This window comes from Lepisosteus oculatus, chromosome 15 (genome assembly GCF_040954835.1).
Source record: "Lepisosteus oculatus isolate fLepOcu1 chromosome 15, fLepOcu1.hap2, whole genome shotgun sequence".
Classification (NCBI taxonomy): Eukaryota; Metazoa; Chordata; class Actinopteri; order Semionotiformes; family Lepisosteidae; genus Lepisosteus; species Lepisosteus oculatus.
The window spans coordinates 18,406,483-18,425,740 of NC_090710.1; the positions used below are offsets into that span (position 1 = coordinate 18,406,483).

General features: G+C 43.5%; 1 protein-coding gene across 1 annotated transcript in view; it reads left to right on the forward strand.

Annotated features, from left to right (window-relative positions):
- The window catches only part of dop1b (DOP1 leucine zipper like protein B), a 56,589-nt gene that overhangs the window by 17,804 nt on the left and 19,527 nt on the right, over window positions 1–19,258 (forward strand). The window contains exons 6-22 of the mRNA XM_015363815.2: window positions 29–127; window positions 418–541; window positions 858–967; window positions 1,608–1,719; window positions 2,827–2,947; window positions 3,921–4,040; window positions 5,602–5,713; window positions 6,798–7,010; window positions 7,471–7,808; window positions 8,057–8,442; window positions 9,212–9,483; window positions 13,192–13,344; window positions 14,811–14,911; window positions 15,063–15,253; window positions 15,800–17,420; window positions 17,936–18,047; window positions 18,914–19,108. Of these exons, the coding sequence (XP_015219301.2) occupies window positions 29–127; window positions 418–541; window positions 858–967; window positions 1,608–1,719; window positions 2,827–2,947; window positions 3,921–4,040; window positions 5,602–5,713; window positions 6,798–7,010; window positions 7,471–7,808; window positions 8,057–8,442; window positions 9,212–9,483; window positions 13,192–13,344; window positions 14,811–14,911; window positions 15,063–15,253; window positions 15,800–17,420; window positions 17,936–18,047; window positions 18,914–19,108 (4,380 nt within the window). The remainder of the gene's footprint in view (window positions 1–28; window positions 128–417; window positions 542–857; window positions 968–1,607; window positions 1,720–2,826; window positions 2,948–3,920; window positions 4,041–5,601; window positions 5,714–6,797; window positions 7,011–7,470; window positions 7,809–8,056; window positions 8,443–9,211; window positions 9,484–13,191; window positions 13,345–14,810; window positions 14,912–15,062; window positions 15,254–15,799; window positions 17,421–17,935; window positions 18,048–18,913; window positions 19,109–19,258) is intronic.

Below are 19,258 nucleotides of genomic sequence, written 5' to 3' on the forward strand. Positions count from 1 at the left end.
TCTGCAAGGGTTTCTCCTTGTTTTTCAGATGAAATCCATCAGTCTGTCACTGCAGGACTCGAATGTGCTTGTGCAGAGGAACATGCTAGAGATCCTGTTGTTCTTTTTCCCCTTTTGCGCATGTCTGGTAAGATGTGGATCCTAACGGCACATAACCCAGAAGAAGCATTCTGGTTGCACAAAACCTTTCAGCTAATTAATTAGCCAATTATCCATCAAATTGTAGCGTACTAGAGTTTAAAAGTGGGGATTGTGCTTCAAGGTTTAGTTCATCTTGTTCTGTGATCTTGTTTAATCTTTAATCAAATTGTCGCTGGACATATTAATTTAGCATTGGATATTTTTTTTCTAATTCTAACAAAAGCTGTCAGGGGGCTTCATTTTCCCGAGCGTGACTGTTGTCTTTTCGGCCCTCAGGACCCGGAGGAGAGCAGCATTCCCTTGACCCGCAGAGAGATGGTCAATGTGGTCTCGTCTGCTTCCCTGACACTACTGCGCAGAGACATGTCCCTGAACCGGCGGCTGTACGCCTGGCTGTTGGGTATGCTGCGTGCTGGTGGAGTCTCACCTGCCATCCCCCTGTATTGCCCACCAAATACAATTAACAAGCTCTTGTGGCGCATAAACCACGTGCCCATACTTTGCCCTATGGCATGATCACCGTATGGGCATTTTATTTGTAATGAGGCAAACACAACCTCTGTATTTATGTGTAAGGTATAGACCGGGTCTTGAATGTCAATCCATGCCAAAATACAGTTTTTCTAGAATAAACTGTTTTTTTCTTTGGGGAAGGGGGCTCTTTTTAAAGCATTTAATGGAGGACTTCTCATCTTATCTTTCTGTTCGGTATTCAGGTACAGACATTAAAGGTGGCATGTTGGCCCCAGATCCACACTTGTCCACGTCTATGGAGGACCATGCTGCGTACTACTTTGAGAAATATTCCAGGGACCTCTTGGTCCAGGTCAGTATGGCGCAGTGATGTCACATGCGGTGGTAATCATGGAGCTAGGTTACCTCACTGGAGTCCCCTGTGGTCAGTGTGGAGTATTGCAGCCTGTTATGTTAACAGTGACAACACCAGCACGCCAGCACAAACTCATCTGGTGTGAGCTGACAGTCACTTGCAGACTTACTTGTTTCTTTTAAAGGCCATTGCTTTGAATTGCTGTATTGTCCCTGCATGTACTGTGGCCATTGGAAATAGGCTTTCATGAGCAACGCTGCAGAAATAATCTACCATGTTTTCCTATGTAACCACATGACCCGATCACTCCAGTAGAGATCATTAGATTTTCCCTGCACTGTTCCTCACTAATTTAAACAGATGTCGTATACTGCGACAGATTCTCCTGCTCCGACTGGTTGTGTGCATCTCTCACAGCTTCTAATTGTTTTTTTTTCCCAAAAGTTTCAAATGGTCCATTAAGGGCTCAAGATAGACAGAAGACTAAGTCCTTTTTGATTCACAAGGACTCAGTGTTTTATTTCCATGTTGAGTGCAACAATCACTTGTGAGGTTCAGGACAGGCCTGTCTAATACACATTGGCCTCAGTTCTGATGTTGCACCCCTTGAGAACAGTTTTTTGTGGTGTTTTGACAGGCGCTGATCAACATTCTGAGGCAGAAGAATGCAGAGCCTGACGTGGAGAATGTGCAATTGTATCTGAAACCATTCCGCATCATGATCAGTCTGCTGGACAAGCCAGAAATCGGTATACTACAGCCAGGGAGCATAAGTTCCTAAATATGCGAGTCGCTTTTGGGGATTTTTTTTAATACAATTTTAACATAGTAGGAGATCAAAAACTCTTGCGATATTTAGCTAAAGGGAAGCTGACTTCTGTGCTTCACTCACCTAGTTTGTGAGATAACCTCGGAAGTTTGCTTATGTCTTGCCTTCTTTAGTTTTTAATGAAAAAATGAGGCTTCGACATAGAAAATTATTCATAAAATAATTGCATGTGCCAAAACTCAAAAGGTGTGGCAGTTTCCTTCAAATGCTATAAAAAACAGACAACTGAAGTTTACTTGAGAGCTCTATGAATCCCCATTGTCTGTTCCAAATGTTAACTGAATCCTTCTGGCATGTAAAAAGATCGAAACCTTTTCACAATGTGTTGAAAATGCGTATCCTGTGACGTTTACTAAACTAAACTCATCCTGCAACGTGAAATGTCAAAAGTTTCCAGGTTTTTGTTTCTGTTAAAATGTTCATGGCTCAATGATTAATGTTCAGATCTCGGCTGTCTTTGCTGCTTTGTTTGTTAAACAAGGAGTGTCTCCTGCACAGTCATGTGCAATGTGCCTGTTCTGAGGAATGAGTGCTAGGAAGCACATCCTTTTTATAACATTATCTAATTTAAGGTCAAATTTGAACAGAGACAAAGCAAATCCCACCTTCTTAACCGGGAGTAATTAGAGTGGATAAAATGTGGCCAGGGAGGAAGTTCTTCAGTATAGTCAGTGTGGCTTTTACAGGGAAGATTTCCAACCATTAAATATTGTGACATTCCTTTGGGGGTGAAAGGATATTAAGAACTTGTTTCAGAGAAAGGCAGTAATAGTGAACTCCAGAAAGGAGTGTTGTGGGTCTCCAGGTGGGTAATGTGCTGTTTACCCCTACTGCATAACTGGTTCTCCAGCTCATTAATGCAATATAAATCTTAACATAAAGCAAAGATTCTGAGGGTTAATTCCTCTCATATTTTATATTGAGCCAATCAGCCTTATCCTAGGCATGCACCTATTGGATTGTTATGCACAAAATGGAGAAGCACAGCCTTTCTTGTCACGCTGTGATCTTTGTTTTTAATAATCAGGTCCACAGATCACTGGAGATTTGCTTTTGGAAGTTATAAGAGCCTTTTATGGGTACTGCAAAGACATGCTAGGTGATGACCTCCAGCTCAGTTCCAGCCACAGTGGGAACCAGCTTTCCAGGTAGGAGTTTGATTTAGCTGTTTGCTTTAGTTTTGCAAAATATTGTCCCTCTGTGAAGAGCTTGCACTGCTTGTACTGAGGTGAAAGTGATGTGTTCAGAACTCGGATGTCTGTTCTGTTTTATCTGGAGCTGTTCCCAGTGTGTAAAGTCCCTACTGTCACAGCTGTTTCTACTCCTACAGGATTTTGAATTCAGCCAGCAGCCAACATGGAGTCACTTCCAGATCGGGGCTAAAATTGATACCAAGCGACAGCATACTTTTTATGTCTTCATTGACGAGGCTTGAAACTTACACCAAAACAACAACAGCAAAATTATAAAAATATAATTTAAAAATGCAAAGAAATCTAAAAAATATCATTTAGGTAGTGCACCTTCATTGTTGATCTAATTTAATATGCTCTGGTTACCAAGTAACGTAACAAAATGAAGAAAGGAGCAACTGGAAGCCATACTGTTACTACATATTTGCAATAAAGGGGCACTGTTTAAAAGGGTCAGGGAAAACGAACCTCTTAGAAAAAATACCTAGTCGCAGGCAATCAATAGTGGGACGATCTGAGGCCAAGGCTTTTTTGGATTTGCTCTCTAAGATGTGGCAGTTAACGGAAGACATTGTCCTCTTTCAGTTCCTGCAGCTGGATTTTTATGGATTCAGTTGCAGCTCTGTCTGTGTGGAGCTGAAAGGTGTGTGCAGAGTTCTGGTGAATGTCATAGTTTAGCCCTTAACAGGGATGTGAGAAGATTTAGACTTAACATTAACTCTCTCATTACAGCCCTCTTTCTTTTCCCTGCTGGAAATCAATGGTAATCCACCCTCCCAAGATTCTTTTTGTGTTTTAAATCTCCAGAATTTGTTTGAGGTTTCACATCACTTGACGTATCGAAATGGAGTGGATTATTTCTGTGTGATGGCATTCTAGCATTATTAGTAGCTTGTGGATTCATCCGGTGTTTTTCTTCAATTCACAGCAAAATTAAAGAAAACAAAAATGCCTCGGAGATCATCAAGACTGCGAACATGCTGATCAGCTCCCTGAGTACAGAATACCTGTGGGATTACATGACCAGGTGTTTTGAATCCTGTCTCAGGTAAATATTTTTATTGGTAATTCATATTTTGGTTAGTTAAGCCTTTTTTTCAGATATTACAAAACATCTTCAGAGCTTGTAAGTGCTGAGGAAGAGAGCAAAAATCACTTGCAAATCTGTAACAGCACAAAAGGTTAACTTGATTTTAGATCTTTTTCCCAAAAAAGCCTTTTCTCTTTTTTTTGGCCACTTTGAAGTGCCAAATATCATGTTTCTTATAGAGCTGAACGTTTGTAGGATTTTCAAATTCACACAAATGTTAATGCATTCTATGTAGTAATAATAATAATAATAATAATAATAATAATAGTTTGCACTTATATAATGCTTTTCTGGACACTCCACTCAAAGTGCTTTACAGGTAATGGGGATTCCCCTCCACCACCACCAATGTGCAGCATCCACCGTGATGATGGAATGGCAGCCATAGTGCACCAGTACGCTCACCACACATGGGGAGGAGAGCAGAGTAATGAAGCCAGTTTATAAATGGGGATTATTAGGCCATGATTGGTAAGGGCCAATGGGAAATTTGGTCAGGACGCTGGGGTTACACCCCTACTCTGGAATTTTTTAATGACCACAGAGAGTCAGGACCTCAGTTTTACGTCTCATCCGAAGCACGGCACCTGTTTACAATACAGTGTCCACGTCACTATACTCGGGCATTAGGACCCACATGGACAGTAGGGTGAGCACCCCCTGCTGGCCCCACTAACACCTCTTCCAGCAGCAACCTCAGCTTTTCCCAGGAGGTCTCCCATGCAGGTACTGACCAGGCTCACACCTGCTTAGCTTCAGTGGGCTGCCAGTTGTGAGTTTCACAGTGATGTGGCTGTTGACATGTGTGTACATAAGGCAGTTTTCTCATTTTAGCATTGGGCTAGTGCTCAGAAGGAAATCTCCATGGGAACTACAGTGCCAGAGGTCATTTTCAGAGGATATAAAGATCTTGCACTGAATTTGGCATTCCTGTTCCTAGCAATCTGAATGAGCTGGGTTCAGTAGAAATGTGCTTACGACTCCGTCTCTGCACACTGCCTCAAGCAGCATACTCGTACATAGTATTGAGAGCTCTTCAGGTGAATATTACCTGCATTAATAAGTACTTTCATTATAGATTTAAAGCCCTAATGTGACTAAAATGACTAGTGTGGACAGAAGCTTTACAAATATCTACAAAGATGATCTTACGTACTGTCTATTTGAAAGACTGGTTTCTCCTCTGGGCCAATAAAGTGGTGGCTCTGTGGCTAAGGATCTGCGTCTGTGACTGGAAGGTTGCCGGTTCAAATCCCGCGGCCGGCAGAGGAATCCTACTCCGTTGGGCCCCTGAGCAAGGCCCTTAACCCTAACTGCTCCAGGGGCGCTGTACAATGGCAGACCCTGCGCTCTGACCCCAAGCTTCTCCCCGTCTGTGTGTCTGTGTCTCCATGGAGAAAAGCTGGGGTATGCGAAAAGACGAATTCCTAATGCAAGAAATTGTATAGGGCTAATAAAGAAACATTATTATTAATACATTATTATAAAGTTGGAAGTTACCTTGTGTGTTCTTTCACAGTATGGGCATTTCTGAGGACCAAAGCGCCACCAGGCTGAACGACAGGAGCCCCCTCCCTTCAGTGTCCGAGCTGTGCACTCTTATCATGTTCCTCCTCGACGTCATCCCCTTGGTGAGCAAGATGCCTCGTTCGCTTGGTCAGGGCCAGGCCCCCTTCACTCCACTAGAGTAGGGGAGCCATGGTAGGGTTTTTGTTCAGCACTATGAATTGCATTTCATTGTATCTTCTCCTTGTGTGATCTCATTCGGAATCATTATGTAAGTCTGAGAGGGTCACATCTGGGTGATGTCAACGGCAGAGGTGGGGTCTAACTCAAAACTGATTCAAAATGAAGAGTCTCCATGGTTTCTTTAGGCTTTTAGACTGCCTCTATGGCCGTTTGTCTCTTGTACCTCTCCACACTAGAGCAGGGTATTCTAATCCAGGTACTGAATGACCACATACTGTACCTGCTGAGTGTCTTTTCTAGCTGTGGCATCATACATGATTGTCCCCTTAATTAAGCTCATAATATCAGTAGTTTAAACTCTTCAGTTATTTTATGTTTCTAGACATGTTGGAAGGCTTATACTGTGACACTTTGCTCAGCACAGGGATGCGTTCCAGAGAAAGGAACGTAGAGAAATGTGTTCTAGCACAGGTGGTTTCAGGTTTCAGCTTGTGTTCCCAGGACTGACATGTCTTACCTACAGTATAAGTGATATAGGTTTGATGGAGGGCTGCAGAGCTAATAGGATTAATAGGATTACTGATGTTTTTATCACAGAAAATATTTTATAAATCTGTTTTATTTTAAGCTGCTTTATAGATGCAGGAGAAAAATTAGCTACTCAACACTTGCATGGATTATTCTGCCTTCCCTCCTTCGACTCCGCAACAGGGTCCCATTAGAGTTCTATTAAGAAGGGAAAGTGTGCAAATGTTATTTATTTCATTTGAAATTTTGATCAGCAAAATCATTTTCTTGTAGGTCTAATATGTTGCATTCAAACAGCTGTGAACCCTGTAAGTTACCTTGCATAATATGAGAGGGAAGTCCAAATGTTAAGTGCTACAGCCTTCAGAAATACCTGCACTGCGTCTGTCAAAACTGAGCTCGAAATGAACACTTCAGATACCCCAAGGGACACTGGGGTGGGAAATGTGCTTCCTACTATAGTGCAGTTGGAGTTAAACAGCGGATTGGACTTTTCAGGAGCTGTACTCGGAGATCCAGACACAGTACCTGCCCCAGATGTTGAACAACATGCTGCAGGCCCTCCATGAACACATGGGCAGCCTCCGCCTGCCGGAGCTCACGCAGGGTCTCAGGACGTGCTTCAAAGTGCTCAGCAAGATCCAGATGCCTGTGGCGTACATGGACATCGAGGTGGAGCCACTTGCACAGGAGAACCAGGACCTTGAAGAGGTAGGAGGACAGGACAGAACGCAGACTCTTAAGAAGCGACTGTCAACCTATTAATAAAGCAACTGGAATCTTTCTTTTTTTGCAATTAGTATCTCTAAATCCAGAAATTTACCAAGATTTGTATCAGAAACTCAGCTCAAAAATGTTAATGTCTTATTAAGCATTTCTTTTGTTGAAAGATTTGTATTTGTTTGTATGTAAAGTCACAGTGCCTCAATTTTTTGATGTTGCGTTTCTTTTGTTGATAGATTTGAAAAGTACATAAACAAATATTCTCATATGTAGGTTAGCTAAAGTTTTCCTTTAGTCCAGCTTCTCTGTGCCTAAGTAATCATTGTAACCTTGGTGGGTTTAAAACCAGCCACAGAGAAACTTCACTTTGCTTCCATTGCCAACTGTAATAAACCATAACAAAGTCACAGGCTCACACACTGACTCACAGCCTGCCTCCTGATACTAGACGCTGCAGGACGAGAAGCCAGAGAAGGAGAAGGAGGTTGAGGAGGAGGAGGAGGAGGAGGTGGCCAAGGAACAAGACCGGGAGGTGGTGGCGTTGAATGGGGCGGCGGAGCCCGATGCCGAGTTGACTGAAGAAGCACCCTATGCTCCACTGCGCTCAGAGGACAGCGGCCTGGGCCTCAGCGCCTCGCCCTCCGAGCACTTCCACAGCAATGGGACCAGCAGTGGGGCGGCAGGAGCTGGGGTCTCCCCAGAGAGGGAGGACGTGTGGAAGAAGGGCGGCAGCGTTCAGCACATGGCCCGCTGTGTCCAGGACATCCTGGCAGCCTTCATCAGCAGGTGGGATCGATTGTTGATGCCTAGTGGTGACCCGTTTGTTGATATTACATAGGGAAGAATACCAAACCCCTTATGACACAGATTTTATTTGACACGACTGTTCACAGTAGAGTCCATATATATATTTTTTAAAGGTGTTCATTTGAATTTGGGGGGGTTAAAAAAACAAAACAGAGGGGATCGATCCCTCAGTGGATGCAATGAAGTGGTCCAGTCCTTACAGACTGATTCTCAACTCATCCGCGCAGGTACCTGCTGGCTCCGGTGGAGGTGGAAAAGAGAGAGGCAGAGAACAGACCAGCGAGCCCTCCGAGTCAGGGTAGCAAGGCCGCGAGAAGCCCCAAGAGCTGGGAACCTGGGCCCATCTCCATGCCACAGTTCAAGGAGAAGCTGACTGGCTTCTTCAACCCCAGCAAGCAGAAGCAGGTGCCCCCGCAGGAGGAGAAGAAGGACATTCCCGCGGCAGGGGCCTGGGCGACGGGATATGTGCCGCGGAGCAAAGCGGAGATCTCTGACCACTGCCGCCAAGCCTTTGCAGCTACCTGCCAGCTGCTGCTGGAGTGCACCACCTTCCCCGTCTACCTGTCCGAAGAGGAGACCGAAGTCCTCTACACCGCCGTCTTCCAGGAGCTCAGTGAGGCTCGAGCTGCTCGGGGTGTTGACCCCGAATCTTTTCACTCTCCTATCTTTTTCAAATCCCTCTTTCTATCCACAACTGGAGTTGTGGGATTTGAGTTCTTAATAGAAAATAAGAAGTTAAATGTTTGTTTTTTTTCGTCTTACGTTAAACAGTAAAAGGTTAATTAATGGAACTGGTAAAAGATTATTCCAGGCCGGAAGAAAAGTAGAGACATAAAGTTTCAGCTGTGGAGCCTCCTTCAAGTTTCTTTTCCTTTCAGCATGGACTAAACCTTTACCTGTTCCTTTGCAGCCTACGTGTGCTGACGCAGGCTACCTACTTGAAGATTAATTAATGTTCTTCATGAATGTACTCTAACCATGTTACAGTGAAGCTGTAACTTTAAAAGTGAATGCCTCTTTGTACTAGTCTGGCAAAGCTTAAAAATTTCAGTAAAAAAAAAAATCGTGCTCTTCTAATAATTAACTTGGGAAACAGGATATATATATATTTTTGTAGGTGATTCATTAGGAATTTAGGAGATGAGTATTTGACATGCAATGCAAAATACTGAAGTTTAAAAAAAAAAACTAGATTCTGATTGGATATAAATCTGTGATGTTCAGGTGTACCTACCCTTGGACTTTAGAAATATGTTTTTGTTAATGGATAAGCTGTAAAATGTTTTGTATTATTCATAAGGTAACTGACCTATTTTGGAATTCAAACTCGTGTGGAAGCCATCACTACTTGCCGTGGTAACGGGCGTTGATGTTGTTGGCAGGCAACGGGGAGGGCAGCCTGCCCATGTGGCTCAAGTCACTGATGACCCTGTGCTGCTTCGTGAAGGACTGCCACATTCAGAATGTGGCCATCTCCACTCTGCTGGAGCTGGTCAACCACTCCCAGTCTCTGGCGCTGGTCATCCAGGACAAGAACCGCCGCTACAAGAGCTCCGATAACAACCCCTTCTGTGGCAGACTGCAGATGGTCACTGTGCCACCCATCAATCCCGGAGTCCTTCAGGTCATGGCAGAGAAGACGGATTTCTATCTGGTAGGCCACAGCCGGTGTAGGCGTTTGTTCAATTTGTCTTTTAAGTGCATATTGTATGATAGTATCAAGACCCGGTGCTCCAGAGTATTTTTAATAATAGCAGCTTCTGTGGGTTGTTTCAGCTGCCCATCTCGTCTTGCAAGACAGGGGATTCTGTTTTAATTCTTTTTTGTTCATGTTCTGGTTTATTTTCAGTTTCATAGTTTAAAAAATCATTTTTAGTAGGGAAATCTTTTCATTACGTTTTTTCAGAAGTGTAAAAAAGTATATATACCTATTGATATTGTGCTCATATTACAATAATAGCAGGGGAAAGAGAGACTAAACAGATGCTCACAAATGAATGGGAACCATATTTCAACAAAGGCGACACTTAAATAAGGAACATGTCTTTAGCCTGTGGGTTCCGCAATAAAGGAAATCGGAATTTCCAAGTAAGATGACAAGATCTTTTTATATAAAAAGTTTTCGCATTTAATTTCAGGAAGGCAGCCTTTCATGTTTTGAAGAAGAGGAGGATGATGTTCCTTCCCTGTTCCCCCTTTCTTTATGCTATGGTTCATTCCTTTGGATGCTGGCTTAGTGAACTCACTAGGAAGGGTGGATCATCAGTGATGTTTTATTTGGTTGATTTAATGATTTTACAATGACTTTAACTAATTTGCATATTATATATTAGTAAGGTTCTTATTGATCATCTGTCTCTATCACCATGCTAACTTGCCTCAAGACCCAAGAACTGCTAGGTAAATACAGCAAATTAAAGCCTGTTGCTCCAAACCTTGCTCCAAACCTTCTTAAGCAATCAAGCTAGAAAAGTACAAAAAGTGCTAAACATGCTGAAAGTCAGCTGCCCCCTAAAGTCGCACCTACAGGTATATATAAAATGTTAATTATATTACCATGTCTTTCTGCTTAATGTGTTGAGCTGAAATCCTCAAGAGTTTGTTTGCTCAAAGGTGGACCTCTGGTTTAAATGTGTTTGAAATAGTTTTGAGTGTTGACTGCGAGTATGACTTTTGGGATTGGGCTGTGGAATGGTTTCTGGCTTTCTCTGCTCTGGTAGCAGCTGCTGCATGTCTGTGGGTTTAGTGTTTGTATTGCTGACAGCTGTCAGCTGAGCACAGCTGGGAAGAGACCTTCTTTGCGCTGCTATCTTTCCATTTTGCTCGCTTTTAGTGGACCATGGATTATCCATCGATTTCAGCCTGTTTGATTTGACCTACATTACTGCAATGCCTTAAAGGTAGTGTTCTACTCAATTGTAGAGTGTAACATAAAAAATGTACCATTAAAAATGTACTGCAAGCTTGGGCTTTTGTGTGAGCCCTGATATGTTCGTCACAGCTCTGGATGCTGTTCCACGTCTCTCTAGAGACAAATACAGCCACTTGACACCTTGGTGCCCATTAAACTCAGCCTGTCTCTTGTATTCCTGCTCCATGATACACTGACCAGCTGTACTCTGTGAAGACAGGCTCTTGCTAGCGTGAGTAGAAGAGGAGGGGGTTGGTCTTCAGCTGCAGTGACAGTGGTTAGACCCAGCTGTTTTTCCCATACAAGTCATAATAATCTTGCATACCATTATTGATGCTCATGCAGCTGCCCTGTTATATTACCTGACTCATCGCCTTTATGCAAAACATTTTTTACAGCACAGCTTGATAACACCTGGTGCAATATTCTCACCTCTTTGCATACCTCTTCTACAGGACTGTCTGACTTTGCTGGTTCTCCTGTCTCTCACTTTATAAAGTGCACACCTGCATGTCGTACTGGAGTGGTATCATATGTTGCAGGAAAGGTGGGAGTAAGGACACTGTTGAATTAATGACCCTGAGAGCATGTTCAGTCATATGTGGCTTTCCCCCTTCAGGATCCCTCTATGAGTATCCCTCTATTCTACCTAGCAACACATCTGCATGGTACTGTTGCCTTGACAACCTTGATAACCTAGCCGTTTTCTTCCAGTTAGTGTTATATATTACAATTATAACTCAACCGGAAACTTTAGATTATGTTTGAGGGTATGTAGAAGGGAGAACAATTTAAAATGTAGTAACTTTACAGCAGATAAAATTGGCAAAGAGAATGTTTCAGTGGGCCAATACAGGTACAGTTAACACAGCTCATTAAAGGAAAACCAACAGCATGTTCAAAGGCAGGTCATGAAAGAAACTAGAGAACTCTGGAAAACTACTGAAGATGAAAAAGTACAGGTACTGTTTAACACCAATGATTAACTAGTGAAAGCCCAGTTCCAGGATCACTTTATTACTCAAAGGACAGAGAAGCATAAGCAAAACAAAGAGAATGGAGTCCAACAAGCAAGAAATGTGGGTTCACCCAAGAAGGATTATATTTAAATCTCACTCTCTCTGCTTGCTGATCTTCAACAGGGAAGAGTATGAGGGACCCTGATACAGGTATTTATGTCCTCAAAGACATTGACAAAGTCAACCCAGAGGGTTTCTTCAGAATGAGCAATGAAACACGAACCAGAGGACACAGGTGGAAACTGTGTGGAAGTGCCTTTAAAACCAAGAACAGGCAGCACATCTTTTCCCAAAGGCCTGTTGGACTATGGAACAAGCCATATAGCCATGTTGTACTCGGGTTACTTTCGAGAAACAGCTAGACGAGATCCTTGAATAAATTAGCTACCAAGTACTAAATAGGCCTTATGTTCTAAATGGCCTCTTACTGATTGTAACCACTTTTATGTGCCTGCCACATGATTGAGTCTTGGGATTATTTCTGTACATGTACAAAACACAATCTGGGAGCTCTCTGAACAGGATAGAATAATTATGTCCATCTTGTATGAGCTCTTGGTACCGAATATCCTGCAAAATTAAGAGATAAATGGATCAATAGCTAATAGAGAAAAAATCTCTAAGAGAAATACTGAAATTTTCTATACATGGTGGATATACCCACCTTAGAAATATGATACAGGGAAAAGGCAATATTGCAATTGAAATTGTAACTTGTGTTTATTTTCCCACTTTGGGCATGAGCCTGGCTCTTACTGTGTAACTTCAATTGCATCTCAACTTCGCCTTCTGTCGCACTTTGGGTGAGAATCACTGGGCATAGAGTAAATTGCTGAAGGTTGAGCTTGCAGACTATGCAGTACTATTACCTATTCCTCCTGAGTATGACCTTCCCACAGCAGTGCTTCATGTCTTCAGTGAATCCGTAGGCTCTGGCATGGTAGCTACAGAACCTCATTATAGTAAAAGATACTCTGTTCTGTCTTACAATCTGAAAAGAAGGGTTCAAGTTATTTGTAAAGGCATGTTTCACAGAGGACTCTTCAGAATACTTCCTGGTATGAAGCCAGCATGCATTTGTGTAAGAATGCTCCACCTTGGTCCAGTATACTTTCCAGGGTGTAAGCCCTATACTGTATGTACCCTCTGTCTGCCAGGGTTTTGCAGGGTTAAGGTTCTGCAGCTGATGTGAGGGTGGATGGAAGGCACAATTCATAGGAAGTCAGAAATGACGCTAAACAGACATCTGCAACATCCTTATGTAAAACCTCAGAGGAAGAAAATGAGGACTGATTTGTTTTCCATAGCACTTTCAAAGGAAACCTGTATCAGGAATATTTGATTTAGCTCAGTCTTTTTCTGCTTCCGTGGCAAAAAGTGTACACTTTTTCCAAAGGTAAGCAGAGTGTTACTTTCCTCCTTTTTCCTCCAGCGTGTGGCTCAGGTGCTGTGGAATCAGCTGAACATGGAACACCGCGAGCATCACATCACCGGAGTGGAGCTGTTTTACAAGCTGCACTGTCTGGCTCCTTCCTCCAGCATCTGCGAGGACATCATCTGCCTGGCGTTGCTTCACAGGGACAAGGTGAGGGAGCAGAGCTGGAGCAAAAGTCGATTTAGGTCCAGGGTTACCAACCCTGGTCTTAGAGAGCCTGTGTGACAAGGTTAAGGGTCTTCGAGGTCATGGGTCACCAAGCTTGTACCTGGAGGGCCAGTCTGTGCAGGTGTGGGTAAGAGTGGAGTGTTGTGTCTCTTGGGATCAGAGCAAAATCACTGGCTCATGATCCATCCACATGAAGTCTGGCCTAATGACCTTTCTAGGACTGGTCCAGCCACTGTTCAATATTTCTGACTTGATTCATCATGAATCACTGTATTTTGCAGCTAGATTATTTATTAGGAATCAACTCTGTCCTCCAGTATGTTTATAGCTGTGTAAATACAGCATGGCAATCCTCATTGTTTCACACATTCAGAATAATATAGTCAAGATAGTAAGTGTAAACAAGCAATCCCCACCAGCAGTAACAATATCATCACCTTTATGAGGTTTGATTTAATGTATAATAGTTGTGGGAGTGTGGAACAAGCTTCCCAGTCGTGAAGTTGAAGCCAATACCCTGGCTTCTTTCAAGAAACTGCTGGGTGTGAATCTAGGATCAATTAACCAGAGACCAAACGAGCAAGGTGGACTGAATGGCTTTTAATCATTTTCAGACTTTTTATGCGTATTAAGTTAATACAACTAATTTCATTTATGCCCTGATAGCAGTCACTATCCTTGAGCTATTAATTCTTATTGGTAACTTTTTGAAGCTATTCTAAAGTAAGCTATTGTTAGTGAATCGACATTTACTTCTAAATTCTAGTCTTGCATCACATTTCAGAGATGTTTTCACATACTGTGATTGTAAATCCTGCAGATATTTTTTATTGCTTAAAATAGTATTGTATTCTAACGTAATTGGCAGAAAAGCTGATCCATATTTGACTTTCTTAAATGTCTCTTATTAGAGAGCGATTGAACCCTGACATTATTAAAAAGAGAAACATTCTATGGCAGAGATCTGTTGAAGAATTTAAGTGGTTTCAGTAATTGCTGCTGTTTCTATTATAGCTGCTTATAGTACATGTTGAGTACACTCAGACAGCTAAGTAATGGTATCAACAGCCATACTGCAAAATCTCTTATAACTTTGTTTCCCTTGTATACTTTGCCTTGTACATGAGGCAATTTCTCCTTTGTTCACGCTAAGGAACGGTTTCCAGTTAGGTTAGGAAATTGCATTTGTTCAGCTTTCTCTAATGCGAAACATTCATGGTACATTTGGATCTAACTAAAAATGACACCACCTAAGAAACAGCAATAGTCGAATGTACATCACAAAGAGCCACAAAAGCTCCACTGACAGATTGACATGTTCTTTTAGAATAGGTTGATATTTATTTTAAAAACATTCGAATGTGTTTGATTGTGCAGAAACGGAGAGTTTCAGTTGTGCAGTTATACCATTGCTAAGTTTTACTTCTTATTGTCAACTCTGCTCCCAGACAAACAGGCTGGAAGCACTCTACAGATTTTCTGTGTTATGGCACCTGACCAGGGAGATCCAGAGCAGCAGATCCATGTCACTCAACAGATCCTTTGATAGGTAGGTTGTTTGGTGCAGAAGCCAATACCATTTCACTGCCCGAATCAGTTCTGAACACTTTCTGTTTTCTGACTGACTCGTTGGCTGGTAATTTCAGAAATTAGTGGGCTCCCCCTTCATTTCTGGTGAGGATGGTGCTGTCTGTTTTCAGGTCACTGTTTGTGGTGCTGGACAGCCTGAACAGCCAAGATGGTGCCATCAGTGCAGCTGCCCAGAGCTGGCTGGTCCGTGCTTTTTCCCTGAACGACGTGGTCCGGATTCTAGAGCCAGTCTTGCTGCTGCTTCTCCATCCCAGAACCCAGCGTTCGGCCATTCACTGCATCAAGCAGAATCTCACTCTAGGTAAGTGCGAGGGTGGAGCGGGAGTGTGAGGCCTGCGGTTCTCCGCGTGGAGAATGTTCAGGAGGTTTCAAGATTTAATAGGTTGGTAAATTTGGCTTTATAAAAACTCCTCCAGCATGAGTGACAGGGACTGTCTTCTGTGGATATGTGCAGTTTAACCTGGGTGCAGTTATTTTTTTACCTGAATTGACCATATCTTAATTAAATGTATGATTTTAAGGACTAACCCATTTCCCAGCATAACAGGTTATTTTGCCCATAAAAAGGATTTGGCTTTGACATAGAACCTGTATTGGTCAGGGGTTTGTGTACTCTACTGTGATGTTCCTTTGGTGCCAAAGAGATGTCCCTTTAGTGCAGGGATATTTTATTTTACATTAGTACTACTGTGCATTTATATTTATATTATTACATTCATATGCGCAAACACACACACACTTATATAGAAGACGATACCATAGGCCATTGCTCTCAGCTTGTCAACATTGTCTGCCTTCAAGTAGACTTGTTCCCCGGAGTGATATGTCTTGTTCCCACCTGGTTTAGGAAACCTGAAGGTCCTAAACAGCAGGGAAAGGGCCTGTTCCAAGGACACATTCAGTGACCTGGCAGATAGCTGCTCGTTGGATGAAAGCATCCTGAGCCGGATGACGACAGTGGACCGAGAGGCATTATGGGCAGAAGTTGAGCGAATCCCAGAGATGGTCAGGCTTTCACAGGAGCCAGTGGAAGACAAGAGGAGCGAGGACTCCTTTTCCCCGCAGGATGACGAGGGAGATGGGCCCGAGCTGGCAGAGGGGCGAGAGGACTGCGACGAGGACAGCGAGCACACAGAGTCAGCTGACAGCAGTGGTGCGCAGATCTCCACGGAGAACACCAGCTCGGCTTCTGCACTTTACCTGCAGCACCCTGATGACAGCAATGGCATGGATGACGATGATGAGGGTAGACCTGTGGGTGGCAGTGGGAACCCCAGGAAAGGCCAATGTGAAAATAGCTGCCTCCCTGCCATGTACCGGATAGACTCCCAAAGGACCCAAGCCTCTGAATCGCTCTCCAGCGATGATGAGGAACAGGAGCTGGAGGCCATGGCCCGCATGAGACTTCTGAAGCGGCAAAAGGAGAAAAGGGAGATGATTGACTCTCTCTTCAAGCACGTACTTTTGTATTTACAACCGTATGACTCCACCAGGGTCCTCTACGCTTTCTCAGTCCTAGAAACAGTGCTCAAAACCAACCCAAGGGACTTTGTGGAAGCTGTGTCAACCACCAGCATGGACACCAGCTCCACTGCCCATTTGAACCTCATCTACAACCTCTTGGCACGTCACCAGGAGGCCCTGGTGGGCCAGAGTTTCTATGGATGTCTTCAACCCCAATCACCTGTCTCCTGCCCCTATTCCCTGCTGATTGAACTTCTCACCTACCTCTGCCTGAGCTTTCTGAGGTCCTACTATCCCCGCTACCTTACGGTTAGTCACCGGGACCTGCTGGGAAACCGAGATGTGCAGGTCAAGAGTGTGGAGGTCCTGATACGTCTGATGAGCCAACTTGTGATGGTCGCCAAGTCTCAGGAAGAAAAGAACGTGGATTTCATAAGGAAGCTCTTGTCCAGTTGCAAGGTGCAGCAGTATGTCCTGCTGTCCCTCTCGGCCTCCATGTACGTCAATCAGAAGCCCGCGCAGCCCGACAAGAGTGAGGAACTCCTGGAGGATGGCCTGTTTGAGGAAAGCCTGATAAACTTTGGCCAAGACCAGATCTGGAGCGAGCACCCCCTGCAGATCGAACTGCTCAAGATCCTGCAGGTGCTGATCGTCTTGGAGCACCACCTCCGAGGAAGAACCGCCGAGGAGCAGGAGGCCTCCTCTCCTCTGGCAAAAGAGTGGCAGACAGCTGTCCACTTTCAGCAGTCCATCAAGGCCCTGCAGTACATCCCTGCCCAGCCCATCACCTCTCAGGGCATGTTTGTATCTGCTGTGGTCAGGGCTCTGCAGCCTCAATACGGCTATGGCATGCACCCGCCCTGGGTGAGCCTGCTGACCAGCTCCCTGCCTTACCTGGGCAGGTCCCTGGGGATGACCGTGGCCCCTTTCATTGCACAGATCTGCAAGAACCTGGATGAACTGGTCAAGCAGTACGAGTATGAATCAGTGAAGACAACCCCAGGGTGAGATTTTTTCACATTTATTTGATGGACTTTTTATTTTGTTAGGACTGTTCATCAAAGGAAAAATAATTCTGTATTTGCAGGAAGATATTCAGTCTTTTTTTCCAGATTATTCCCAGTGCTTGTCCTTTACAGCTGTGTGTGTGTCAGTTGGATTTAAGGGGGTAGACATTTGCATTGGAAAAGAGAAAACGTTGAATGCTATCCTGTAATTTTATAATCACCATTAATGTTTTAATATAGAATCAACTGTTGTTTACCAATCTCGCTAGTCTTCGACAGAAGACACTTTTGATAAATGATTGTAACAGCATGAAAAAATACAACCCTGAACTAACAGCTTTGTTCTTGAATGCTTATACTGAAACTAAAATAGCGTGACTGCTGTGAAAGGGATACTGGTCTGAAAATACTGAGTGGCTTGTTAGAATAATACAGACCTACAGTATGCTATGCGCTGTGATAATATTGTGTACTGTGACTCAATAAATAACTTAGTGTTCATCTTCAAACAGTTTCTCTTCGAAGAGGGAGAACATCGCCCCAGATTACCCCCTGACTCTTCTGGAAGGCCTAACTACTATCACTCACTTCTGCCTACTGGAGACCTCCAGCACACACAGAAAGGTCATTGCAGAAGGAGCTAGCTGGCTTTCATCTAGTCCTTTGGAGCTTAGAGTTCAGTCTTACCAGAATTGATTTCTTTACATGTGCTTTGCACTTACGTTTTTCATGAGGAGCGAGTTTCACTGCATCATTCTCAGAAAAGTGCCCCACTTTCACATTGTGATGTGGCTTTTATATTCAACTGAAAACACTTTGCTATATTTAGAATCCTCTCTCCATTACTGCTCACAACAACATGTTGCATGTTTGCAGTATTGCTGAATTTCTGAATTGCCAAAGTCCATATCCCTTCCCAGTCCAAAAGTGAGGGGAGGTTGATCCCCCTAAAGTGCCTTTGGACAGCATTTGAAGATGGTACCTTTAACCGTTTTCAATTGGTTTCTTTTCTGCACAGTTTTGATTTGTATTATTGTTGTGTAGATTTGAGAAAATGTACACTTGCAGTACAAGTTGGGTTTGAAGGGTGTGTAAGGTTTTGACTAGTATGTATGGAAGAGATCATGGCTGCTTGCAGTATCTTGTAGTGCATATTGAGAGAGCTTAAGAAGCTAGTCTGGATTGCTCGCTTCTGTATTTTTGTTTGGGATCAGCCTGTACTGAATCATTAACATAGAAAGATCAATGTATGTTACCATCAGTTTTGTACTGTTGGAGGGCGCTGACATGAAATTTTTAAATATTGGAAATGCTCTGTGAACCGTATAAAAAAAAAAAAAAAAAAAACCAGTGACGCAAACTGACCCAGTAAGCATGCTCTTCTTGGCCTATACATGGGTCCAGCAGCATGTGTGAGTCATGTTGATGTGTGATAGCAAGTGCTATCATGGACGGCAGCCTGATGGCCTTTGGCTCTTCCCCTCTCCCAGGCCCCAGTGAGCACAGATCCCGGCGACGTCCGGAATGCGCGCAACGCCATCGTCGAGGAGCTCCCTCGCATCACGAACACCATGGCACTGCTGTGGGGTGTGCTCAGGAAGGAGGAGTCCCAGAGGAAGTCTTCGGAAGCAGCCCTGGGGACCAGCAAGAACACGTCCACCTCTGTTTACTTCAAAAGCACCAAAGTGAGTGACATGACTCTCTTCATGTACCAGCTTGTGCTTGAGTTTCATCAGGCAGCTGGTTTATATATACTTCAAAAGAGTTCATTTCTGTCTATTGTTTTGATACCTCATATGATTTTTCGTTTTTTTATTCTTTGTGTTAACATGCTG